Source organism: Talpa occidentalis, unplaced genomic scaffold (genome assembly GCF_014898055.3).
Source record: "Talpa occidentalis isolate TD23 unplaced genomic scaffold, MPIMG_talOcc4v2.1 talOcc4.14, whole genome shotgun sequence".
In the NCBI taxonomy this organism is placed as follows: Eukaryota; Metazoa; Chordata; class Mammalia; order Eulipotyphla; family Talpidae; genus Talpa; species Talpa occidentalis.
Window position 1 is genome coordinate 32809989 of NW_023601433.1, and position 25153 is coordinate 32835141.

At 35.4% G+C, this 25153-nt stretch overlaps 1 protein-coding gene across 2 annotated transcripts in view; it reads left to right on the plus strand.

Annotated features, from left to right (window-relative positions):
• Positions 1-25153, plus strand: part of FMN2 (formin 2) — a 308497-nt gene that overhangs the window by 39813 nt on the left and 243531 nt on the right. For both annotated transcript variants that reach the window (XM_037510275.2, XM_054694909.1), the window contains exon 2: positions 1843-2009. In XM_037510275.2, the coding sequence (XP_037366172.1) occupies positions 1843-2009 (167 nt within the window). The remainder of the gene's footprint in view (positions 1-1842; positions 2010-25153) is intronic.

The following is a 25153-nucleotide window of genomic DNA, read 5'->3' on the forward strand; positions in this document are numbered from 1 at the left end:
TCCTGTGTTTCCCATCATAAACAACATCAGAGTTACATGAAAGAACTAATTAGCTTTATGACTATTTTTAGTCATACCATAAGATGAATAAAATGAGTATAGTGTAATGATAATTAATCACTTGAGAATTGAGTGATGTGGTTTCCTAGGTGTTTGGTTCCAGTTAGGTGCAAGCATACTTCAGTTCTGTAGCTGAAAAAATTCATTTCCCCCCAAAATGTCCTGGGAGACCAAAGAATGTTCTCTAATGACCTGAATGAATAGTGAAAATACAGTGGTCTTTTTTTGCCATTACTCTACATATCACAGGTAGATTTTGTAATTAGTTTTGTTTTATTTTCCAATAAAAAGAGGCTCAAAAATTGTTTTATTACTGTACATTTGAAATTGAGTTGCTGTAATTGAAGTATAGATTTGCACCTATTTCATACAGTCCTGAACAATGCATGCTATTTTAAATTTTCAAAACCAAGAAAAAAATATTCAACAGAGACCTTGGGTAGCCTTCAAAGTCTAAAATATTTATTATTTGACTCTTTACAGAAAAATGTTTGCTAACCTCTGGTATAGACGTATATTTCCATTTCTGACTATTATGTGAATGAGTCTTTGTCACATCATGGCACTTATAAATCATTCAGAAATCTTAAAAATATTTTATTTTGCTTCCTATCTGCAAGTTTCCAAATTTGCAGGATATATGCTAGCTGCCAGAGAGTTTATGTTTTAGTAAGAGAGATAGACATTGAAAAAAATAATTGTACAATATTTAATTAAAGCAGAGGAACTGTGAAGGGTAGTGAAAGTATGGAAGGGGGTTACCCAAAAGTGGAAGGGCTGTTCTGAAAGTGTGGAAGAGCTAATATGGGTCAGTGATTTTAATGTAAATTTGAACAATGAATCCACTAATTTGAAGGATGGGTGGAAGCAAAGTAAGAACTGAAAACAGTTGTAGCCCTGGAATGGACCTTACACATTTCTATTTCATCTATGTAGTTGATTACCACAGAAACAAACTTAACAAATTAAGGGCAGTAAATTAGAGAACAGCATTAGCAGAAATGGATTAAGGACTGAACCTGTGGTGTTCACCTATGGCTAACATTAAAATCAATTGATGAGCAATAAAATACTGATGTCCCACATACTGTCATTCTGTTCTCCCCAGGTAAGTCCATGGTTCAGCCAAGATTCAGAAATGGGACTGGCAGGGTCTGGGTCTTCAAGAGTCCTCAGCTACTGTCCTCTTCTTGTTGTGCTTCTCTTCTCTTGTCTCTCAGTGTAATGCTAAGAAAGACAAGTTCAGACCTACCCTTGTATTTTGGTTCAAGAAGCATATGAGAAAAGCTTCAGTTTCTCTCACTGTGTTCTTCAGAGTGGTGACCATTTTATTCTGGTCAACTCTTCTGGTACCTTTGCCTGAGACTATAAATGTCAGCTAATGACATTTCTTAGCCCACATGGTAGTTTGTAACATCTTCCTCAGAGAGCTATTAGCAGGTAAACAAATAGAGGAGGAGGATTATCAACTGTATCCAAAACACTGCTGTGTGTCTTTAGATGGAAGATGATTAATGATCTATATTATATCTGTCATATTCTTATTTTGGGTAAGAGGAATTTTGGGGGATGAGAGAACAAACAGATCTATATTTTTCTATGTGATATCCTATATCTTCAACAGCAGAGTTTTCTCTTAGTTTGAGAGGCTTCATTGGCGCACATTAGTAGCCCTAGCAACAGAACTGCTTACTGGCGCTGTTAACCAGCCTTTCCTCTGGGAGACTACTGAGCTGAGAGATCTGCTAGTGCTCGCTTCTAATAACCGGGTTTCATCTGCAGGGCGGACTTTACTGGAAAAGCTGTTCAGCCAGCAAGAGAACGGGCCTCCAGAAGAAGCAGAGAAATTTTGCTCAAGGATCATCGCTATGGGTCTCCTACTTCCTTTTAGTGACTGCTTCAGGGAACCATGTAATCAGAGTACCCAACCAAGTTCAGCGCCATTTGATGTAAGTAGAATAATTCATTTGTCCGTGAGGCAGATTTCAGTGGAAATATCAGATGTGATGTGTGTATGCCCACTCACCCTATAATTTAAAAAACAACATGTGACACAAGTCCTCCTTCCCTCAGCCATTCACTAGCTCAGTATGTCTGTTTCTATACTTTCCTTTTGTTGATTGTAGTACTTGCCAAACCTTTTCTTAACAGATGACCACACTAGACAGCTTTCTAGTATGCTTTAACAGGTCATGATTGTAAGTAATTCTAAGTCTGTATTCTGACTTTGCTGATGTTGATATTCCACAAAAGCAGCTCCATAAGGCAACAGTTTTGTTCTCAGTGGGCCGTAGGTTTTCATGGGCCCTAGAATGCTATTTCAGTGCATTCATGACTCATCTATGTGCTCAATATTGACATGAAGCAGCATTGTCTGCTTTTTCCCCCAGCTCCCATTCACCAAGAGAGTTAACACTGCGGAACAATAATTCAAAAGGCATATTCATAATTCATAACGAATAACAGCACAGCTGGATTACCATTTTCAAGCCAGAGTGTGGCTAATCTTTCTCAGGTATGTGACACATGTGTGACATTAGTTGTGATGAGTATGCATCTAAAACCCAGATATATAAGAATTTTCATATATTAATTTCTCATAAGAAAGTAGACTGCTTGGTTTACTTATGGGGAGCCTAGTATTTGTGAGGCAGAATACTGGATTCTTATCTATATGGGTTAGTTAAATTTGTTTGTTGTTTCCACCTATACCCTTTCTCTTATCAGTCCTCTTCAATGTATAGTCTGTTGATCAAGAAGTAAAATAATAATGGATTTTGAAAGTCAATGAAACTGAGTTCTGAGATAGAATGTGATAATAAATAGTAAAATACCAATACAGGCCTGTTTTTCTTCTTTACCTATTATAACCCTTGATCTCTTTCAGTATTAGGAAAATAAATTACATAAAATATTGTGAAATCTTTTTGATACTTTCCATGTAAAAGAAGATTCACCAGTTTGTTTTGTGACTTGTGAAGATTCCTTCTTGAGATTTAACTATCTAATTTGAAAAAATAACATGACAGATAATCACTGTTGGGAGATCTTTTTCTTCCTTGGAATGAATTGGATAATTGAATATTTTCCCCTCTTTCTTTGTGACAGGTGTGTGTTGTTATAGAGACTATTACTGAAGATTGTGGTGGGCTACAAATGTTGTGGAACTATTTTCAAGACCATATATCAATTTGCAAATGAGAATTAAAATAAATATATGGATAACGGCAAACACTAGCTTTTTTCCTAATGTTTGCTTTTTTTAATTAAAACTATTCCAAATTGACAGCATTTTCTTCCCCTAGAGTTCAGAAGTAAACAATCTTATCAGTCATTTAATGTGGAATTAGAATAAACTAAAACAAGTGGGGTAAACCTTAGTCCTCCATTTTTTTCATTTTATCTCCAAACTGGCTGCTTCCTATTCTTACCTGGCACCATCTTCTTGTTAGAGGGACTAATAAATATTCCCAGCCTTGTCATGTTGGAAGGCAGCTGGGTGTGCCATAAAGTGAAAAGCAAACAACAATTAACAAAATTCTTTAATATGGCATGGGGTAGTTGACTCGGAGTCAGGAACTTCTTTCTCCCAATTTTATGTGATTGCATTTTCTCCTCATTTTCTTCATTGGCCTTATACTCTACTTACCCTAACAAACTGAACACAAAACAAATATGAAATTAAAGATATTCTTAAAAGAAACATTTCATGGACCTAAACAGCAAGTTTATTAACATAACTATACATTCACTGTGTACGTGTGTCAAGGACTTTCTCTGAAACCCAAAAGATTTAACACAATAAGAAGTTATGTAGATTGAGGTATTACTGTGAAATGGAAAGGAATGGACTTATCTGTGGGGAGAGCAGTTTCTGATAATTAGTTCTCTGCTGATTTCTAGAAAATCACAGCTGGGAGGATTTCTAACGAACAGTTCTTTTGAGTATCAGTGTCCTTGGAGACAGAACAACCAGTGGGAATAAACTTGAGTGCCACCCTTGTTATAGACTTAGGTTACCCAGAACCCCCAAACTTGCAACTCTAAAGAGGTTCTGCCACCTGCTGCATAAAGACAAAGTACAGTTTTATTGTGAAAGAACTTTAATATAATAGTGTGCTTAAAAAGAGAGAAGAGAAGGAAGGATAGATAATCTCTTCCAATAAAAGACCCAAAGTTACCCATTTCCTTGTGGGTAAATGCCCAGCCAAAGAGCGCCTACCCAAAGCAAGGCCACTGAGGCATAAACACTTGACATAAGTCTAAGGAACCTTCTGGTGGGGAATCATAGGAAAGGGACGGAAAGTCCCAGGCAAGTCTGGGATAAAGGAACAAAATCAAAGTACAAATCTATCAATAGGTAAAGGTGGCAGTTATCAGCCTCCCATTGGGTCTTTCAACCATGTCTCTTCCAAGTGCCTCAATGTGTCTTGACTCCATGTGTCTTGTTCCATGTGCCCCATGTCCCTGGTGCAATTCCAAAGCTGGGAAGCAAACAGGGCTATTTCACATGTCTCTCTGCTCCATGTGCCTCTTCCAAGTCTCTTTTCCCAGTCTTATTCAGCTCCTCCTCCCTCCTTCATTAGGTGAGGCAGGGAACATGAAACCTCCACTTTTTATGGAGATCTCACATTCTTCCCAGCCCAGCTCTGTGCTTTCCCCTAAGAGTATATTAATTCCTTCTCCCTCTACCACTTCTCTCTCCATTCAAACATGTAATTAGAGCAAAAAATCATTTTTATTTGGGGATCTTCAAATAAAGATGAAGATATGCAGTTTATGCAGTTTATGGATTAGCCCTTTTAATTTTAATCCCATGTTATTTTATGCATTTTTAAAGCCTAACATTTTGTTTTTAGGAATGTTGTAGAAAATATGAAAGAACATCACACTTTCCCTCACATTTAGCTTAAAGTTTCAAGAACACTAAAATATAAAAAGCTTTGAGTGGTAATATTTATTTATATATGTTTGCTAAATCATTCTGCATATCATAAAGTGTTTTAAGTTCCAGGGTTATAGTGAACAAGAAAAATAAGATTCCTGTTCTTTTGAAATTTATATTGTATTATGATAAGAAGTTATATTAAAAAAGAAACAAATAGAAGCATAGGCAATGAATTATATCAATGTCTAGTAAACGCTATGAAGAAAATAAACAAAAATAATATGATAGAGTGAATGGAGACGGGTAGGAGAATGTATCGGAAAGCTTCACTCATAAGTCATAAAATGTGACATTCAAGGGAAGGTCATCCCAAGAAGCTCAATTGGTAAGTACAGAGGGTCTGGCATCAGTGCAAGCTTACCTAAATAAAGAATCAAGGCATAGCCTGAGTACCTATGTAGCTAAAGTTTCTTGAAATGAGGACAGAAAGGGCTAAAATGTCAGAGTTTTCAAGGTACGGAAAACCATGGAAGGAAATGTATTTTTGTTAAAGTGAGAGCTTTTAGAAGGTGTTTGTCCAAGTTGTAAACATATTGTAAATGGTCTGGGAAACATCCTTTTCCTGGCCTAACAGAGGAGAAAGCAAAGCCATTTGCATAGGTTTTTAAGTCAGTATTGGCTCGTTTCCGCTTCTGTGCAAGAATATGCTGACCTCTGATAAACCAGCCTCTCAGTACCCACTAATGGACAAGGAGACAGAGAAATAAGGTTTTAAAAATGGGTACTGTCCTAGATCTACCTAGATCTACGCAGTGAATTCTTTAGAAATCAGGCAATAATTAAGCCTCAACATTTGCCCTTCTTTGTGCACAGACAGCATCAACATATCTTTACGTCAAGATAACATAGGCAATCAAAAGATCTATCATATGGAAAATCAGAATTTCACCTACATCCTCTCCCCCAGTCAAGAACATTTACTTTTTTTTTTTCCAGTCTAGTGACTCATTGTTCCTACCTATATAAAATAAACTGACTAGGTAGGCTGTTGCAATAGTTGAGATTGTGATGGTTGTCTGGGGTGGGATGGTGGTGATGGAGATGGAGAAGCGTAAGAGGTTGTGGAATGGATTTTGAAGGAGTTGCTGATATGACTTCTGGTGAGTTAGACAAGGGGAAATGGATCAAGGAAACCAAATATAATGTTGTAAGGAAGAACCGGTGATCATTACATAGTTTTTTTGTGAATAAGATTCTGTTTATTTAGAAAGCTAATACCTGGAATATTGCCTGAAAAGCATTTGTTTTTGCTTTTTATCAAGTGGAATGATGTTGATTTTAATAGATGATCAAAATTAGGGTCATGATATTAATAATTATTTCAGTCATCAAAAGGGCTGGTTGCTTTTATCATAGCCATACAGTAAGAAAGAATGATATCTTTGGGGGTGGGGTGCAAATAGTGATACCAGGAGTCTCATTCCTGGTCAGAGAACCAAAATTGATACTTGGCAAAAAAAAAAAAAAAAAAAAAAAAACCTTACACCAGGTGGAACCGAGGGGATTCTCAGGGATCCCTAACTGTTGAGAGGAAAAACCCATGTTGTCTGTTCTAAGGGTTCATGTCACCTGCACACATAATGGCATAGACTCTCGTGTACTCAAAGATTTTTAATCAATGTTTAAGTTTTGAGGTAAGAGAGAGAGAAAGGTATAGGGGAGAGAAAGATTTCGGAAGACAGACTCCTGGTTAAACTCTGAAATCACCCATCTGTCATAGAACAAAGTTCAGTCAAAAAGGCAAGACCCACAGCAGAACTGTCAGAAGAATAAATTCAAGGTACTTCCTGTCAGAAAATACAATCAAGGGTTTATGAGGGCCAAGAGAACTGAGGAAGAAGTAGAGAATCAGTATTAAATGTTTATCATCCATACACAAAAGAATGTAATAGACTCAAAAGCCCCAAAATGCACCTATTCGGTCAGTTAATCAACAACAAAGGAGCCTAGAGTACACATTCTGGAAAGGAAAGCCTCTCCAATAAATAGTGTTGAGAAAACTGCAATCCACATGCAAAAGAATGAAAGTAGATCACTATCTTAAACCAATTACAAAATGGAAAAAGGTTGAATGTAAGACCTGCAACCCCTAATACATATATCAAAATAGGCAAAGGGGTTGATATCCGAGATCTACAGGGAACTCATATAACTCAGCAAAACAAATAACGAAATCAAAATATGGACAAAAGCGCTAACAAACACATGAAAAACTATCATTACTTGTTAGGGAAATGAAATCCTAAACTAGAATGAGATACCATCTCACATATAGAGAATAGCCCATTTCAAAAAGACCAGAAACAAGCGTTGGTGAAGATGTGGGGAAAAAAGGAACTCTGCGCAATGTTGGTGACAATGTAGACTGGCCAGCCCTCTATGGAAAACAATATTCAGCTTTCTCAAACATTAAAAATAAATCTACCATGTGATTAAGTAATTACTCTGAGGTACCCAAATGAAGAATACAAAGACACTAATATAAAGGGACCTGTGCACTCCTAAGTTTATTGCAGCGCTGTTTATAATAGCCAAGTCATGGAAACAACCTACGTGCCCAAAGAAAGCTGCAAAGATTAAGAAGGTTTGGTATATATCCACAATGGAATACTACTCAGCTATCAGAAAAGATAAACTCTTGCATTGTGACAATAGGTGCTTATGCTAAGTATAATGTCAGGGAGAGAAGGCAAACACTGGATGATATCACTTATATGTGGACTGTAGAGAAACAAAACAAATGATCAGGTTCAACCAAACCAATAATAAACTCTATTATTTCTATAATATTTCTTGGTGAAATGAAGAACCTGGGATCTGGTAACAAAGAGGTTCTGAGATCCATCCAGGAATTAATGGGAGATCTTTGAGGTTCCACCTGTTGGTGCTCCCAATCACTCTCCTCAGGTGTAAATTGTGAATCTGAACAATAATAGTACATATACTCTGATTTTCAAAGTACTTTAAAAAATACATACTGAAGAATGTCTAGTTTGCTGTCAAATAAGGAATACTCTTAATGTAGGCTATATTGACTTGATATTTAATAACTTGACCCTGAATAAAGAGCTTGACTCTGAATTAGTGGACAACAACCTGATGTCAATAATTTGCCATTTCAGTTGACAATCACTGTTATAGGACACATCCTTAGAAATAGTATCTTGACAAAGGAAGATTTCTGACTCATTTGGAGATGGGCAATGAAGACATAAGGGTGGGTGATATTTCCTAAGTAAGAAGACAAATGGGAGAAGGAAGGAGTGATTAGATCTCATGGTGAATTCAGATTAGTGGTCTATTTTGTTTCTCTGCAATCCAGCTGGCAGAAAGAAGGGGAGCAAAATTGGAACTTCTTTCTTGTTTCTTTATGCCATGATAGTCAATACTATATATCATCTGTGGCCTTGATAATTATCACAAAATAAAACTGTTCCATACGTAAGCATTTTAGAACTGGGTAAATTCTTAGTGTGAATGTTTTTTAATTGATATGCATTGAGATAGAGAATGAGAGAAGAAAGGATTTCAAATAACAGGCTTCTGATCAGTTTCCAAAAATTACCCACCCCCTCATGGGCAAATGCCCAGCCAAACAGACTCAGTCCAAAGTGGAATGGCTGATGTTCAAAAACTTGCCAAAAGTCTAAGATACTTTCTGGTAGAGAACCACAAGAAATAGGCTAGGCAGGTTGTAGAGAGCTGGGACAGAAGTAAAGACCTGAAATTCAAAATGTACTATGTAATCCACCATGAGATCAAGATAATGGGTCATCATCATCTCTGCCAAAACTCTAAAATTCCAGGAATAGCCTAATCATATGTCTCTCACCCACATGTCTCTCCTCCACTTCTCTCCCCCTTTTTTGTCATTCTGCCTCCAATATCTATCAACTGTGCCCCTTCCTCCTTTCAGTTGCCCTTATTCAAGGCATCTAGCTTATGACATGCTGGGAATTATAGTCCAATGTGGCTGCATGTAAGGGGGAGGAGAAATTGGTTCTCATTCATTGCACTATGATGCTTCCACCTCTTGCATGGAAATGCATTCACTCTGTAACAATTTCTCTTAGTTTGTGGGGAAAAAAAAATCCCTGAGCACAATTATGGAAATGAAAGGGTCGTGGGTACTCATACTTATCCTTAGAGGAACTTTTTCTTCCTTTAAAAAAAAAACTTTACTTTCACAGTATCTTGCTTAAAACAAGTCATGATTGCTTAACTTTTCTTTTTTCTTTTTCTTTTATTTTATATATTTTTACATCATTTTTAATTTTTGCACAATGTATGCATTTTCATCTTGGTTATATTCCCCATACAATTCCCACCCCCCTTATTTTGACCCTAATCCCTCCTCCCCTCTCCACCCCTCCATAGTGTGTCTCTGGTTTATAGTTACTTGTTGATTTTGATTTTTACTTTATTATAATTAGTCTTTTTCCTGGTTCCTTATTTTTGTTTCTCAGTATAGAGCATGTTAGTGAAATCCCGCTACTATTCGTCTTTCTCGTTCAGACAAATTTTGCTTAGCATTCTCTCTTTTTTTTTTAAATAAATTTTATTTTTATATTCCCCATACAATTGCAACCCCCTTATTTTGACCCCAATCCCTCCCCTCCCCGCCTCCCACCCCCCCATAGAGTGTCTCTGGTTCATAGTTTTTTGTTGATTCTGATTTTCACTTTCTTATAGTTACTCATTTTCCTGGTCCCTTATTTAAGTTTTCTAGATTCTGCTATGAGTGAGACCATCTGGTATTTTTCTTTTTCTTTCTGGCTTATTTCGCTGAGCATGATCCCTTCCAGCTCCATCCATGTTGCTGCAAATTGCATGTGTTTATCTTTTTTGAATGCTGAGTAATATTCCATGGTGTATATGTACCACATCATAACAAAAACAATGATTGGCAGTCAACATTTAGGCAATGTTTACTAAGGTCCAAGCACTTTGCTAAGTGTTTCACATGGATCATATCAGTTGATTAATTTTGTTTACAATTATTTACTTTTACTTCCATATTCTGATGTGAAGAGATTTAACTTTCCCAGTTATACAGTGTTGTGAGTGGCTGCAATGGAATTCAACCAAAAAAGCCGACTACTACTTAACATCTTGTGTTTTCCTCACCCTCCATGTCAGTCTAAATAGATTGAATATGTTGATTCAAATATATACCTGGAGACTCTGGCCTTGTTTCCTTATCCATTGCCATGACTCTGGTGCAATCTTCCTGCACCAGACTCTATCTGTCACCTCCATTTCCTTCCCCACAACAGGGTGGTTATGTTACACTTTTGCTGAAGGTGTGTTATTCTTAGGATAGCACCAAAACTCCTATTCATGGCCCATATAGCCCTGCTAGTTACCTCCTGGCCAGGTGTGCCTCTTCATCTTATGGTCCTCTCTTCATGTTATGCTGGTTGGGGAAATTTTGAAATATGAATTCTTGGAAATGTTTCCAAACCCAGGTTTGGCCACCTGTAAGCCAAAAAAGACAAGAGCTAGCATTAAGAAAGGTGGATACATTCAAGAAACTGGTATCCTGAGGAAATGTCCAGCCTATGGAATCCTAAAAATAAATCTCTTTCTTTGGGTTTAGAGTAAAGTTTTTATAAGGAAATCTTGTGTCAGAAGTGGGTGGGTTTCTGGTTCCTATTGTTACCTTTAGTTGTTTTGGGACATATTTGCAAACTCACAGTCATCATGATGATGCCACCAAGTCTTTAGAAAAGCACATATTTGTATTTTAAAGGTTACAACAATGACTAACTGGGATGGGGGCCTTTTTCTTAGATTGTATTTTATTCATGTACATGTGCTTTTAGGAAGTTTGATTGAGTAGGTCTGAGGTTGGATTCTGAATATAGAGGTTTTTAATCAATCTCATTGGGGAAGCATGTGCTCTCTGCATATTAGTTGCAGTTTATATGTGGGAATGTTAGGGGAGGTACCATGATCCTCACCCCGCTTAACAATGGTTAGAGCTGTGTGACTAGGTGAAGCGTGAAGCTTTACAACCTGAATAGCAGGTGGCTTCAGGGAACACACATGGGGAAGGGCTTGGTTGCTTCTCAGCTTTGAATTGGACCATGGATTTGTGGGATTTAGAGGCGATGTGGAGGAGAGACATGTAGAGATATTTGGAAGAGACACATGGGTGAGACATGTGGAAAGGTTGACAACAACCACTGTTATCATTATCTGCACTTTGATTTTGCTCCTTTTGTCCCCGACTTGCCTGGCCCCTTTCACCTCTTCTCATGGTTTCCTGCCAGAAGGTGACTTAGATTTGTGGCCACCTTTCAGGTCTCAGTGACCTTGTTTTGGGGCAACCATATTTGACCGGACATTTGCCCCTGATGGGGTGGATAATTTGGTGTGTTTTATTGAAACACTAATATCTTCTTCTCTTTCTATGCACACTAATTCTATTAAAGTTCTTTTAAACTAAAAGTATGCTTTGCCTTTGGGTACATGGATGGCCAGACCCCTTTAGAACATGTAAGTTAGGGGGCCCCTGGCATAACCCTTGGTTACGCGCTAATAAGAACTGCTCTTGACCTTTTTTATTTAATTCCAAGGAGGTCCTACCTTTGAATTCTCAAGAGTTTTAGCTGAGCTGATGAGAGAAGCTGTGCTAGAACCTAGATTAATGATAAGATATTTTTCCAGGCTGAGCATTATGTCTTTGGTTGACTCTTTGTGTATAATTGAGAAACTGTTCATCAGAGAGAAGGACTGAGTTGCTCTCTGGTGGTTAAGCCTTTAGTGGAACTAATGTGTTCATTAATTTGTTGCAAGAACTTTCTCTGTGTTGACTGAGATAAAAGACTAAATAATAGATAAAATTTTATTTCATATCAAAATGAGGTTTTGAACCCTAGAAGCAGTTCACCAGACTTTGCTCTGTGAAAATTGTTCCTCAAATCTCAAGTTCGAGTTTGCTTTAGATGGCTAGGAAGGGTGAGTCACTGATGTTGAAAATTGTAATTTTTCTTGAGAATGTAGTGCTTATAGCTTTCTCTAGGCTTTGATATTTTGATTTCTTAGGTTATGTTGATCAATGCGTTGATGCTATCTATGTGCAGAGTATGACAAATGCTAGGTTTAATCACTTTCACAGTCTTTAAAGAATGCACTATAGAGATGCAAGACTGGTTATTCATTGTTTAAATCTTTTTTTTCTCTTTGGTCTGTAATGTGTGGTTTACCCACAAGCAGCATATTTGCTGCTTTGTCTTCTTCACGGACTAGGAGGTGAGATAGTTCTGATTTATGAGAGATTTGCTAGGTCAGGGAGTGGAGATTCCTAGAACTTTTAGAATATATTCAGATCAGTTTAACTGTTTCATTGTTATGTGAAAAAAGTTGGGATGTAAATGCATATATTTAGATTTGGAAAAGTAACTGAAAAAAACCTATTTTTTTTTTAAAGAAGGTATATTAAATTTAGTCATACTCAATACTGACTGTGATCCCAGGCCTAAGCACTGGAATTTTTCTTCCTTTATATACTTATAAGCAAGCTTTAGTGCAATGTATTTTTGAAGAATAGGTACTTATGGAACATTGAAGTTACAAAATATTAAGACTAAGAATAAAATAATCATTTATAATTTTATCAAAGTTTCAAACAACCCTAGAGAAAAATTTAAAAACTTTCAATAGTCTTGTGTATCTATATGTATTGTAGATTAAAAAGTTGTTATAGAAAGTATATATGGATATAAATAAAATCATTTTATAGATATTTTTATCTCTACATATTTGATAAACATATTTGATATATATCAAGTATCTTTTTATTTGAGTTGTAAGTTATTTAATTGTACCTCATGTATGTGCTTCAAATTAGAAAGGTACTATTAATGCTACATTATTCTGTTCTGTTTATTCAAGTGTTTAGTATTTATGCTACAGTAATTTATTCTATTGCAATGTGGATTTTAATGCCCCCATTCATGCTGAAGAGAATACTATGCTGACATTTGTTCTTGGCATGTCTGTAAGCTTAGGAAATGTAGCAACTGAGGTGCCAAATTTCAGTGAGAAAAGATCTTCTCAACCTCATTTTGGGTTTCTTTTCATTTGTGTCCAGGGATCCAAGTAGAAAATGTTTTACTCTGTCCTCTACTGGTCAGTCCAAATTATGAAAAGATAATTCTAGGGATAATATTAAGTCCCCAATATACAGAGTGTCTGGAAGACATTTTAAAATCTACACAACAAAAAACATACTCACTGGAAAATTAATTGTAAAAGTTTTGTTTTTTAAAATTAAAAAATTCTTTCAATTAGTATATTTCTAAAAATGAAGAAAATAGAAAGGGTGTTTACATATTGTTCAAAAAATAGCATTTGTGGTTTTCTTTCTCCAAGTAAGCTAATAAATACGGATATAGTTAAGGTTACAATCACATTAGAGAAAATAATTCAGTGATTCTAAAGCTAATGTTGATAGAAGATTTTTTTAGTACTCTCTCACATAGCACCTACTCAGTAAAAGCCTCTCCATAGTACTCTGAAGCTGAGTTCTAGATAAGAAAGCCAACAAAGGAATGTGTCTTTTTTAGATAAAACATAATTTTAATTAAGTAGACTGTTAAAGTTGTGTCCTTTAACTCTTTAACTAAAAAAATTAATTCTCAAACAAAACACCATTAAGGTAATGCTGCTCAGAATTTTGTTGTGTAGTGTCTTTAATTAAGGTCACACCGGCATTTGCCTATAATATTTTGAGGCTATAATCTATCTAAAGAATATTGACTTAGGTAATGAGAATTGATTTTATTTCCAAACTCTGTTGCTAATTGTGTGACCCTGCCGGTAAAACAAGACCAATTCAGTATTCTCTAATGACTCCTTAATAACTGTGGTTACCATTTTTAAGCCTTAACTCTGCTAAAGATTTTACATAAGTCATTTGACCCATATAACACCCATAGGAGGTATTATTATGTTTATTTCAGAGAGAAGGAAACCAGACATAGTAATAAGCAGAGAAATAATTCACATCTAAGTATGTTGAACTCTGAAATACCTGCTCTTAAACCACTGTGCTTGTTCATAGACCACCATAATCTATAAATCTATTTTAAATTAACCATTATAGGCTATGAACGCAAATGTGTTAGAATTTCACAAATATATTCAAAGGCAAAAGCACAACGTCTAATCAAGAGCCTATCCTTTGTCATGAGCCTCATAAAACAAATGATGTGAACTGGAAACAAAATTAAACTAATAAACCAACATTCCAATGGGATTGTGTGTGGATAATATGGATAAATTTGTTGTTTCCAAAGTCCCAATTTTTTCAGTAGTTTAAGTGCTTAGTGTTTAGAAAGGACTTGTTCAAAGTTTCTACTTTATTTTGTTTAATTGTATTTGAAATCTAGATCAAAGCACTGCTTGCCAGCCTTGTTTTTAACTGATTATGATAATGGCTGAGCCATAATGGCAATGTGTTATGTTAATTATTAAATCAATTTCTCTTCTAAGCACAGTCTGGGCACTTTTGTCTTAAGTAACAAATCATTGCAGACCATTACCTCACCTTTAGCATGCTTTCTGTGCTTCATGTGGATGGTGACAAATTTTAACACTGGACTTTGATTTTTAGCTTCTCTCTCTATGAAAACAGACTCAAGAAGAAGCTTTAATATACATGCTACTTCTGCTTGGTTTGTGTTTTCCTGGAGTACATTGTCAAACCTAACACTAACACTTTTGAGAAAATGTGTTCTCTGCTGTGTGAAGCCTGGATTTTGAGGGCTTTTTATAAAATCATGATTTCATCTTTCTGTAATATTCCTGCTACTTAAGGAAGTTCTTGTTATTAGCACTTAGATGTTTTCCTCAATTTGACATCAGTATCTAAATATATGATTGAATTGCTAAATAACATAAATCTCTCACTGTATAGAACTTTATTATTAGCAGAGGGACCAATTAATTTTTGAGTATGTGACACTGTTCCAAGTTAACCCCTGCTCTTGGAAAACTTTTCTTATTTCTTTTCCTAAATGCTCTTCTACCATTACATTTGGTTTTCAATAATAGTTTTCAGTTTTTTTTAATTTCAAATTTTATTTTTTGAATATATTTTAAGACCCTCCAGAAAGGTTCTCCTGACAGTCTTACCCAGGTAAAATCTCATTTTATTTAAAAGGAATTACTTTATTGAATTACTATTCCTACAGTATATATTATTTCTATTTAATAGCATGTATTTTTTATAATAGTCCATGAGATATTGACTGAAGGGTTTTGATTTTAGACATACTTGAATTTGAATAATTTAATTTGCTCACACAGTAACGCTATGATTTTGGACAAGTTGCTTATTTGAGCCTCAACTGTTTTTTATCTATAAAATGAAGAAAGTAGAGGAATTTTGGCACTTAGGTAAGAGAAATAGCATTATAGACCATGTGGTAGAATCCCCAATGTGGTTTGAGTCTTGACTTTGCCAGGAACTTATCATTTGACTTTGGTCAGCTCATTTGTCCTCTGTGATACTTGATCTTAGTTGGTGAGCTGGGAAAGTTAATGAGTGCAAAGATTGTAAAGGGGCTAATGCGATGTCTAAAATGGTTGGTCAGTAATTGCCAGAATCATTTTATCTTTGTTACTTTATTGATGTCATATTTATGCCAAGACTTTTTAAGGCAATGTTCACATATTATCTCATTAATACCACTCGGTTCTCAAAATATATATCCCTACCCCTAAGCATAAGCTAGTTGTACATTGCTATCCAATAGGCAAACAAGCAAGGTTCTAAAACTTAGTTTCTAGGGGAAAAAAAGAGCCATGATTTATTATTTAAACTAGGAGGTACCTGGATTAGTTTTCATTTATTCTCTGTTAGCTCATGATAAAGTTCACATGTAGTAGGGGATTCAATAAATGTTAATATCTTGAGACCTACCCACTTATGAGTAATAATACATTGTCTTAGAAAAGCAGACAGATACAATATGAAAGAAAAATCATAATCAAAACAGAAGAAATGCTAGTACAGATTCTATGAAGTGGTTTGTGAACATGGGCGATAAAACAATAGCCATTCCTGGGAAAGGGGAGGTAGGCCCTCCTCTAGAGAGTTGGCATTTGAACCAATACTGGAAAGGTAAGTAGGGGTTTTCCAGATTAACAAGCCAAGGTCCCTTGAGGAGAAGAACTAATTTTTCCTCAGAGGAAACAGTGAGCAATACTGGGTGGAAGAAACATGGGGTGATTATGAAGGATGGGGTAGAGAGGGCTGAGCATATGACCATCCTCATGGATATCTTTATATGATAGATTAGCAGCCTGAACTCTATCTTAGAATCAAATGCGTAACAACAGGAATGAGTAAGTTCCCCCAAATTGAGAAGATAATTTGAGTCCAAAGAATGAAGCAGGCACATCTATTAATTATATTTAAAATTAATTAGGGTCAAGTTATATACAGTAATTCTCAGTGCTAAAGCCAGTGGAAAAGGACTTTGGGTTGGGACAGAATCCACCATCCACCCTGGTAAAGGTCTTCTTATACCCAACAAGGTAGTATGTTAATCATCTTGTGTAAGATGTGATGATGCCAGATGTCATGGGGCTGGGTGAGGGGGTCAGGCATGTCATGCATATCTTTGTTCTACTAAGATCATAGAGTTATGTATGTGTCATGAATACAACTTAATAAACATGAAAATTGGCTGTCTTCCCAGGGTAAGGCAATTACCAGTCACAGGCTTAAGATGGCATCAATATAAATGGTTTTCTTACAGTCATTGGGAGATCTAAAAGGTTTTTAGTGGTAAGAAATGAATGCTCAAGGTGAATGATGAGTTACTGGGTTGTGATGACTATGGAAAAGATTATTGAAATCTTTTAAAATAGGTCTGAGAGCTAAAGTGTTTGGATGATATTCTAGAGACGTATCTGACAGATGATTTGTTTTAGTCACTATGTTGGGATTAAGAGGTACAGAGTTTTGAAGCATCTAAGAGGTCAAGTACAGAGGGAAGTAGAGGGGGATGGATGAGAAGGAGAGAAGAGCACAGTGGGCTATGATGGGGCACTAAGGATACTTTGGTGGTAAGAGAGCAGCTACGATGACCACACCTAAGGGTAGAAATCCCCATATTTTCAAAAAAATTAAGGATATAAAAGAAAGGTACTTCATTAATTAAAAAAAAAGAGGCGCAGAGTTTTCAAAGATCAAAGTTTCAGTTTGGGTTACTGGACAAAAGAATTTTTGGAGTATTTTTTAATAATTCATACTCTCAAAAATTTTGATGAAAATTTATAATTTATTAATTTATAAAATAACTCCTTAGCCAAAGAATAAAAAAAGCTGTACCTTTGGAGACTGGTGTATCTAATAAGATGCCCCTTTTAATAGTGACTAAAATATGGGACTTTTATATATGCATATTACTGAAGAGTTTCATGCAGAGGGAAATTTTCAGTGGGTGTTAATGCTTATGAAATTTTATTTTAAGATATTTAGAGGATATTTGATTCCCTGTCCCCAAGACATAAGTTTCTTCAGGAAGTGTCTTTCTTTTTTTATTTTAATTTTTAATATTTTTATATTAATTTTTTAATTTTTTTACATCATTGTTCATTTTTAAACAATATTTGCTTCCCCTTACCCCTTCAGGTATAGCTCCCATAGAGTTTCCTTCACCAATGCACCCGTGCACCATCACCTCAGTCGCCTGTGCTCCTCCCTCCCTCCCTCTCACCCCTCTCCCTCCTCTTCCCCTGCAGTATGTCTCTGGTTTATAATTGTCCATTTTTGCTTTGTTGTGTTTTGTACTGTTATTATTTTTTTTTAAACTGATGTCTTATTTGGTTCCCCTATATTCCTGCTTTTCTTAATTTTTTTTTATTTTTATATTCCCCATACAATTGCAACCCCCTGATTTTGACCCCAATCCCTCCTTTCCCTGCCCCCCACAAGTGTGTCTCTGATTCATAGTTGTTTGTTGACTTTGATTTATTTCTTTCTTATAGTTATTCTTTTCCTGGTCCCTTTTTTAGGTTTTCTAGATTCCTGTAATAAGTGAGACCATCTGGTATTTTTCTTTTTCTTTCTGGCTTATTTCACTGAGCATGATCCCTTCCAGCTCCATCCATGTTGCTGCAAATTGCATGTGTTTATCTTTTTTGAATGCTAAGTAATATTCCACGGTGTATATGTACCATATCTTCTTGATCCAGTCATCTATTTTTGGGCATTTGGGTTGTTTTCAAAGCTTAGGTATTGTAAATTGTGCTGCTATAAACACAGGGGTACAGGTGCTCTTTGGGTTACTGCAAGGCCAGCAGGGATCGAACCTGCACTGCAGAGGCTGTGGACAGCTTCACAGCGCTGTGCTCAACTGCCTGCACCACCAAGGAGGACCCTCAAGAAATATTTTAAAGAACTCTAGCATCTAAGCCAACTGGAGAAACACACAAAAAGAACTAAAAAAGGAGATAGATACAACCACAAAACTAAAGACAAAATAGCATCAACAGACTTTCAGATATCATTAATTACAGTAATATTCAACAATTAAAAGACACAGAGTATAGGGCCTTCCTGGTGGCGCAGAGGGTTGATTGCAGCCCTGTGTGGCTATTCGCAATCTCTGTAGCGCAAGTTGGATCCTCAGCCGGCCAAGGAGCTGCCCACATGGCACGGCAGACCTCTCCTGTTGCGCCAGCTGCTCCCCTAAGCAGCGTATTTCAGTCTGCCTGTTCTGTTCCTCACTCTGTCTCTGGTGAATCCTCTCACCTCCCACACTCTGGCCTGTGCCCCAGTTCTTGTATGCATAAATAAATCTTAAAAAAAAAAAGATACAGTATTTGGTTGGATTAGGAATCAGAATCCAAACCCCTGTTGTCTCCAGGAGACACACCAAAATCCCAAAAGTAAATAGACATTCAAGGTGAAGAATTGGTAAACAATCCCACAAATGACTGGACCCAAAGGAAGGCAGAGAGAGACATACTTAAATCAGATAAAATAAATTTCAAGTTAAAAATGCAAGCAAGAGAGAGGGGTGGACACTATTATATGTAATGATTAATAGAACAATACATTGGGAGGGTATAACACTCTAGGCACATAATAGTTTTAAACAAAGAATCAGACTATATAGATCTAATAGACATAATAGGACCCTGTACCTCCCCAAAAGAGAATACACATTTTTCTCAATTGCATGTGAGATATTCTCCTTAATTGAACAGATATTGGGCCACAAGACAAATATAAAGAAATTCATGAAGACTGAAATCAACCAAGTACCTTCTCAAACCATACGAAATCTAGTACAAAAAGAAAGCAGAGGAAACCTCTAATACATAGAGACTGAACAATGCCCTACTAAAAGGCCACTGCATCAATGAAGAAATAAAAAAAAAATACCTTGAGAATAATGACAATGAGTATAAAACCTTCCAGAATGTATGGGACACAGCAAAAAAAATAACATGAGGGAAGTTTATAGCAATACAGGCACACATAAGAAAGAAGAAAGAACTTAAATAAACAACTTTCTCATTTCAAGGAACTAGAAAAAGAAAAAAAAAACAAGACAGTAGAAGGAATGAAATAATAAAAATTATACTGAAATAAAAATAGAAATAAAAAAAAACAGTCCAAAAGATCAATGAAACTCAAAGCTGGTTCTTTGAAAAAGTAAACACAATAGACAAAACTCTAGGTAGTCTCACTAAAAAGGGTGAGAAAACTCAAATATATAGGGTCAACAATGATAGATGAGAAGTTACAGCAGGTACTGCAAATTCAGGGGAAAATAAAAGAATGCTATGAACATTTATATTCAAACAAATGCAAGACGAGATGGGTAGACTCTTAGAATTATACAATCATCTAAGGCTGAACAGGAAAGAAATAGAAAGCTTGAACAAACCAATCAATCACAAGTAAGGAAATTGAAACATAAATCTTTCCACAAAACAAAAGTCCTGAACCAGTTCTCTTCACAAGTGAAAACTTGTTTAAAAGTTTAAAAACTTTCAAAGATGAACTTATAACTAACCTGATCAAACTCTTTCAAAAAATTGAGAAAGAATGAACACTACCAAACACATTTTATGAAGCCAACATAATAGGAAAACCAAAACCAAAACCAAAACCAAAACAAAAAAACAAAACAAACCAATTTCTCTAATGAACACAGGTGCATAAATCCTCAATGAGTCTTAGTAAAAGGAATCCATCATTACATTAAAAGGATGATACATCTTGACAAAGTGGGACTTATAGCAGGAACACAAAGATGGTTCAACAAATGAAAATCAATAAATGTAATTCACCACATCAGCAAAAAGGAAGTTGAAAACCATGTAATCATATCAATAGATGCCAAGAAAGCACTTGATAAGATTTATTATCCATTATGATGAAAATCTTTGAAAAATGGGACAAATGGAATATATCTTAACATAATAAAAGCTATATATAACAAATGCAGTTAGCATCAATCTAATCATTGTCAATCAAAAACTGAAAGCCTTTCCACTGCTATCTGGTACAAGACAAAGATATCCATTCTCACCACTGTTAGAGCAATTAGACAAAATAAAGATATAAAAGTAATCCAAATTGGAAAAGAAGAAATAACGCTATAGTTATTTGCAGATGTCATGATAATATACATAAAGAACTCTAAAGACCCCATGGGCCAAATAAAAAACCAAACAAAAAACAACAATAAATCATTCAGCAAGGTTCAGGCTACAATGTCAACATGCAAAAATCAGTCACCTTCCTGTATGCAAACAATGTACTAGAGAAGAAGAATTTAAGGAAGTCATCCCATTTACAATCACAAAATACATAAATGAAAAGCAGGAATAAATCTAACAAATGAGATGAAGTACCTATAAAAGGTAAACTATAAAACACTAAAACATATATAAAACACAAAGAACAGGAAAAAGATTCCCTGCTCAAGGATTAGAGACAACATTGTCTAAATGTCTGTCTGACCCTCAGCATTTTGCAGATTCAGTGCAATCCAGAAAAAAATCAGTGGCATTGTTCAAAGAAATGGGACAAGTATTACTGAAATTCATGTGAAACCACAAAAGACCCTGAATAGCCAAAGCTGTCCTGACAAAAAAGTGGAGAAATGATGGTATTACACTTCCAGACTTCAAACTATAATTTAAAGCCACATTAAGTAATTAAAACAGCATGGAACTGAAATGAAATCAGACACACAGGTCAATGGAATAGAATTGAGAGTCCAGAAATAATACCATATATTTATGGATAACTAATGTCTGACAAAGGAGAGAAGAACATACACTGAACAAGGAAATCCTCTCCAAAAAATTGTATTAGGAAAATTGGAATGACACCTGCAAAAGATTGAAACTGGACTACTAATTTACCATTCATGAAAGTCAAGTGAAAATCAAAATCAACAAAAAAACTATGAACCAGAGACACTTTTTGGGGGGTGGGGGGGCGGGAGGGGAAGGATTGGGGTCAGAATGGGGCGTTTGCAATTGTATGGGGGAATATAAAAATAAAATTTAATATTTAAAAAAAAATAAAATAAAATAAAATGGACAAAATATTTGGATGTGAGAACTGAAACCATAAGAGACACAGAAAGAAAATATACAATCAAAACATGCCATGATATAAACTTTATTGATATCTTTGTGGATTCATTCCAAGAAGCAAGGGAAACAAAAGAGAGTATAAACATTTGGTGCAATATCAAACTGAAAACCTCCATAGTGCAAGACACTATCCAAAATGAAGATATTCCCTTCTGAATAGGAGAATACATTTACACACTGTATATATGACAAGGGACTCATATCAAAAACCTACAAAGAATTCGTACAACAGGACAGTAAGAAAAGAAATCCTCCACTCAAAAAATGGCAGAAGAGCTAAGTAGGAACTTCTCCAAATAAGACCTAAAAATGACTGAGAGGCACTGAAAAAATGATATCACATATCACTAGAGAAATGCATATTGAAACAAAATGAGATATTGCCTCACCTCAGTGAGTATAGCCTATATTAAAATGATCAGAAACAACAAATACTGGCAAAGGTGTGAAGAAAAAAGAACCCTCTTACACCATTTGTGGGAATATAGACTATTCCAACCCTTATGCATAGCAGAGTGGTGGTTCCTTGAAAAACTAAAAATGTATCTACCATATGACGCAGCAATTCTATTCATAGGTATTTGGTAAAATAATATCAATAGAAAAAGACTAATTCAAGAAGAAACCTGCACTCCTGTGTGTGATTCTCTCAATATGATGCTGTATTTTGTGTGCTAGGGTTTTTGCATCTATGTTCTTCAGAGATATTGATCTATAATTTTCTTTTTGTACTGTAACTGATTTTGGGATCATGTTAATGTTGGCCTCATAAAATGTACTGGGGAGTTTTTCTCTCTCTGATTTTTTTGAAGAGCTTGAATAGGACAGACACTACATTTTTGATGGTTTAGTTGATTTCACTGGGGAAGCCAACTGTTCTGGACTTTTTATCTTAGGAAGATTTTTTTATTACTCTTTCAATTTCTGTGCTTGTGATTGGGCTGTTTCAGCGATTTCATCCTGATTCAATCTTGGGAGGTTGTATGAGTCTAAAACTTTGTCCATCTCTTCATGGTTGTCAAGTTTGTTTGCATGGAGACTTTTGTAATAGGTTCTTATCCTGTGTGTTTCTGCAGTGTTTGTTTTGATTACATCTCTTTCATTTTTCATTCTATTGATTTGGGTTTTCTCTTTTCTTCATAATTCTAACTAATGGCTGTCAACTTTTTTTTTGTTGTTGTTGTTTTTAAAGAATCAGCTCTTGGTTTCACTGATTTTTTAGGTGATCTTTTAATTTTCTTTTCTTTTCTTTTCTTTCTTTTTTTTTTTTTTTTTGGGACCCTCGCTGGCGGCTGGGGAACGAACTGGCGCTCAACTGCTGCACCACCAGGGGAGGCCCTCTTTTAATTTTCTGTTTCGTGTATTTTTGCTAAAATATTTTATTCTTTTCTTTACTGGTTTGGATGCTTTGTTCTTTTTCTTGTTGCCTCAGTTGTAGAGTTAGATTTTTTTATTTGAGACTTTTTTTAAATGTAGGCATGTATTGCTATATATTTCCCGCATAGCACTTCCTTTAGAGCATCCCATAATATCTGGTAGTTTGTCTCTCCATTTTCATTTATTTCAGATTGAAGTTTTAGGGTACCCCCATTAGTTATTGCCATCATAGTGCACCCATCATCAAATCACCCACATTCTGGAATCATAGTTCATTATGCTTCCTTCCCTCTTTGTTTCTACCACTCTGGCCCTATGGATACCTCTGTTCTATAATCAAATTCCAAGGGTTAGTTTTTAAGGTTTTTTAAATCAGATCCTTAATTTGGTTTCTCTATATTCTACATTAGTGGACTAAAGATAAATAATAAATAACAAATCAGGAGAAAGGTAAATACCAAATGGTGTTATTAATGACTTCTATTTTCATGTATTTTCTGAGACAAGGTTCATGTCCTAGTATACGATCTACTCTTGAAATTGTTCCATGAGCACTAGAGCCAAAAGTGTGTTCATTTCTTTTGGGATGGAAAGTCTGTAGTTGTAACCCATCTCTTCTAGCAGTTCATTTAAGTGAACTGTTAGTTACTCCTTTGTGTTAGTGTTGTGCTGTGGTTCCCGATAATCATTGCATTTTTTTGTTGATGTTGTTTTAGATCCATTAATTGTTGTTTTATGTAACTACATGCTCCTGAGTTAGGTGCATAAATATTAATAACAGTTATATATTGTATTTTTGTGATTTATTACCTTCCTCATTATACAGTGTCCTTTGTCCCTGATTATTTTTCTAGTTGAAAGTCTAGTTTATCTGATATGAGAATAGTAGTTCCTTCTTTTCTCATTGAGTTATTAGCATGTGTGATGTGTGACCTTACTCCAAACTATTATTTTTCTTTTTTTTTTTTTTTTTGGTTTTAAATGAATCTCTTGTAAACAAAATATTGATGACTGAAACATTGTCACCCACATTGTTAGTATAGCTCTTTTTAGTGGTGAATTAGGGCATTCACATTTAGGGTGGTTATTGATATGAATTGTTTGTTATCAGACATTTTTGTTTTGATTGTTTTATTTTTCTGTTATATATTTTTCCATTTGTTTCTCTCTGCCTTTCCTGGATGGCTTTCCTTGTTGTTTCTATCAATTTCTTTGTTTCTTCATTTGTGGGTCTGTATTCTAGATTTTTGGTTAGTGTTACCATGTGAGTTTTACTTAAATTTCTGTATCTTAAATATATTTGGGGCTGGTATCTACTTCCCAACATTTACCTATACAAGTTCTGTCCATTGCTCTCCCTCCCTTAGTATTTAGCTCATGATTCTGGTTTGTACTGACATTGTTATTTTGCTCAGGAATTTGTATTTCATTTTTTACTTTTCTTGCACATGACTCATTTCGACATTTCTTGAAGGGAAGGTTTGGTGGTAGTACACTCCATTAGTTTCTGTTTGTCTGGGAAAATCTTTATTTCATCTTCATATTTTTATGGTAATTTTTCAGGATAGAGTATGCTTGGCAGGACTATTTTATCCTTTAGGATTGTGAAAACATCCTTCTACTCTTCTTGCCTGGAGAGTGTCTGGGTTGAAGTATAGGGAAATCCCAATTTGGGAGACTTTATAATTCAATTTTTTACAAAATAGTTATTTTTTACAAAGAGTTGTGGCTTGCTTGTTTTCTGCTAATGGAGCTATACAATGATGAAAGACAAGTTTTGATATTTTCCCTCATATCACTGTATCTATTATAATGTTTGGGTATGACTGAAAGACTGAAGGATTTACCAAACGATTTTTCCCTGGGTTTTTTTTTTTTTTTGTGTAGATTTATAGAGTGCTTTAAAATGCTTTATATTTCAGTGAATGATGAAATCCTAAGTGAAATTTTCCTGTGGGTTTTTATGTGGGGCAAACAGAACCCAAGGATCCATATGTTTATTAGGATGATGAAACTTTCTAGGGAAAAATTCTTTTATCAGAGAATGTACTTGGACAGGTGCTTGACCTTGCCTTACATGAAAGGATAATGTAATGCACACACAAATGAGTCATAATTTTATGC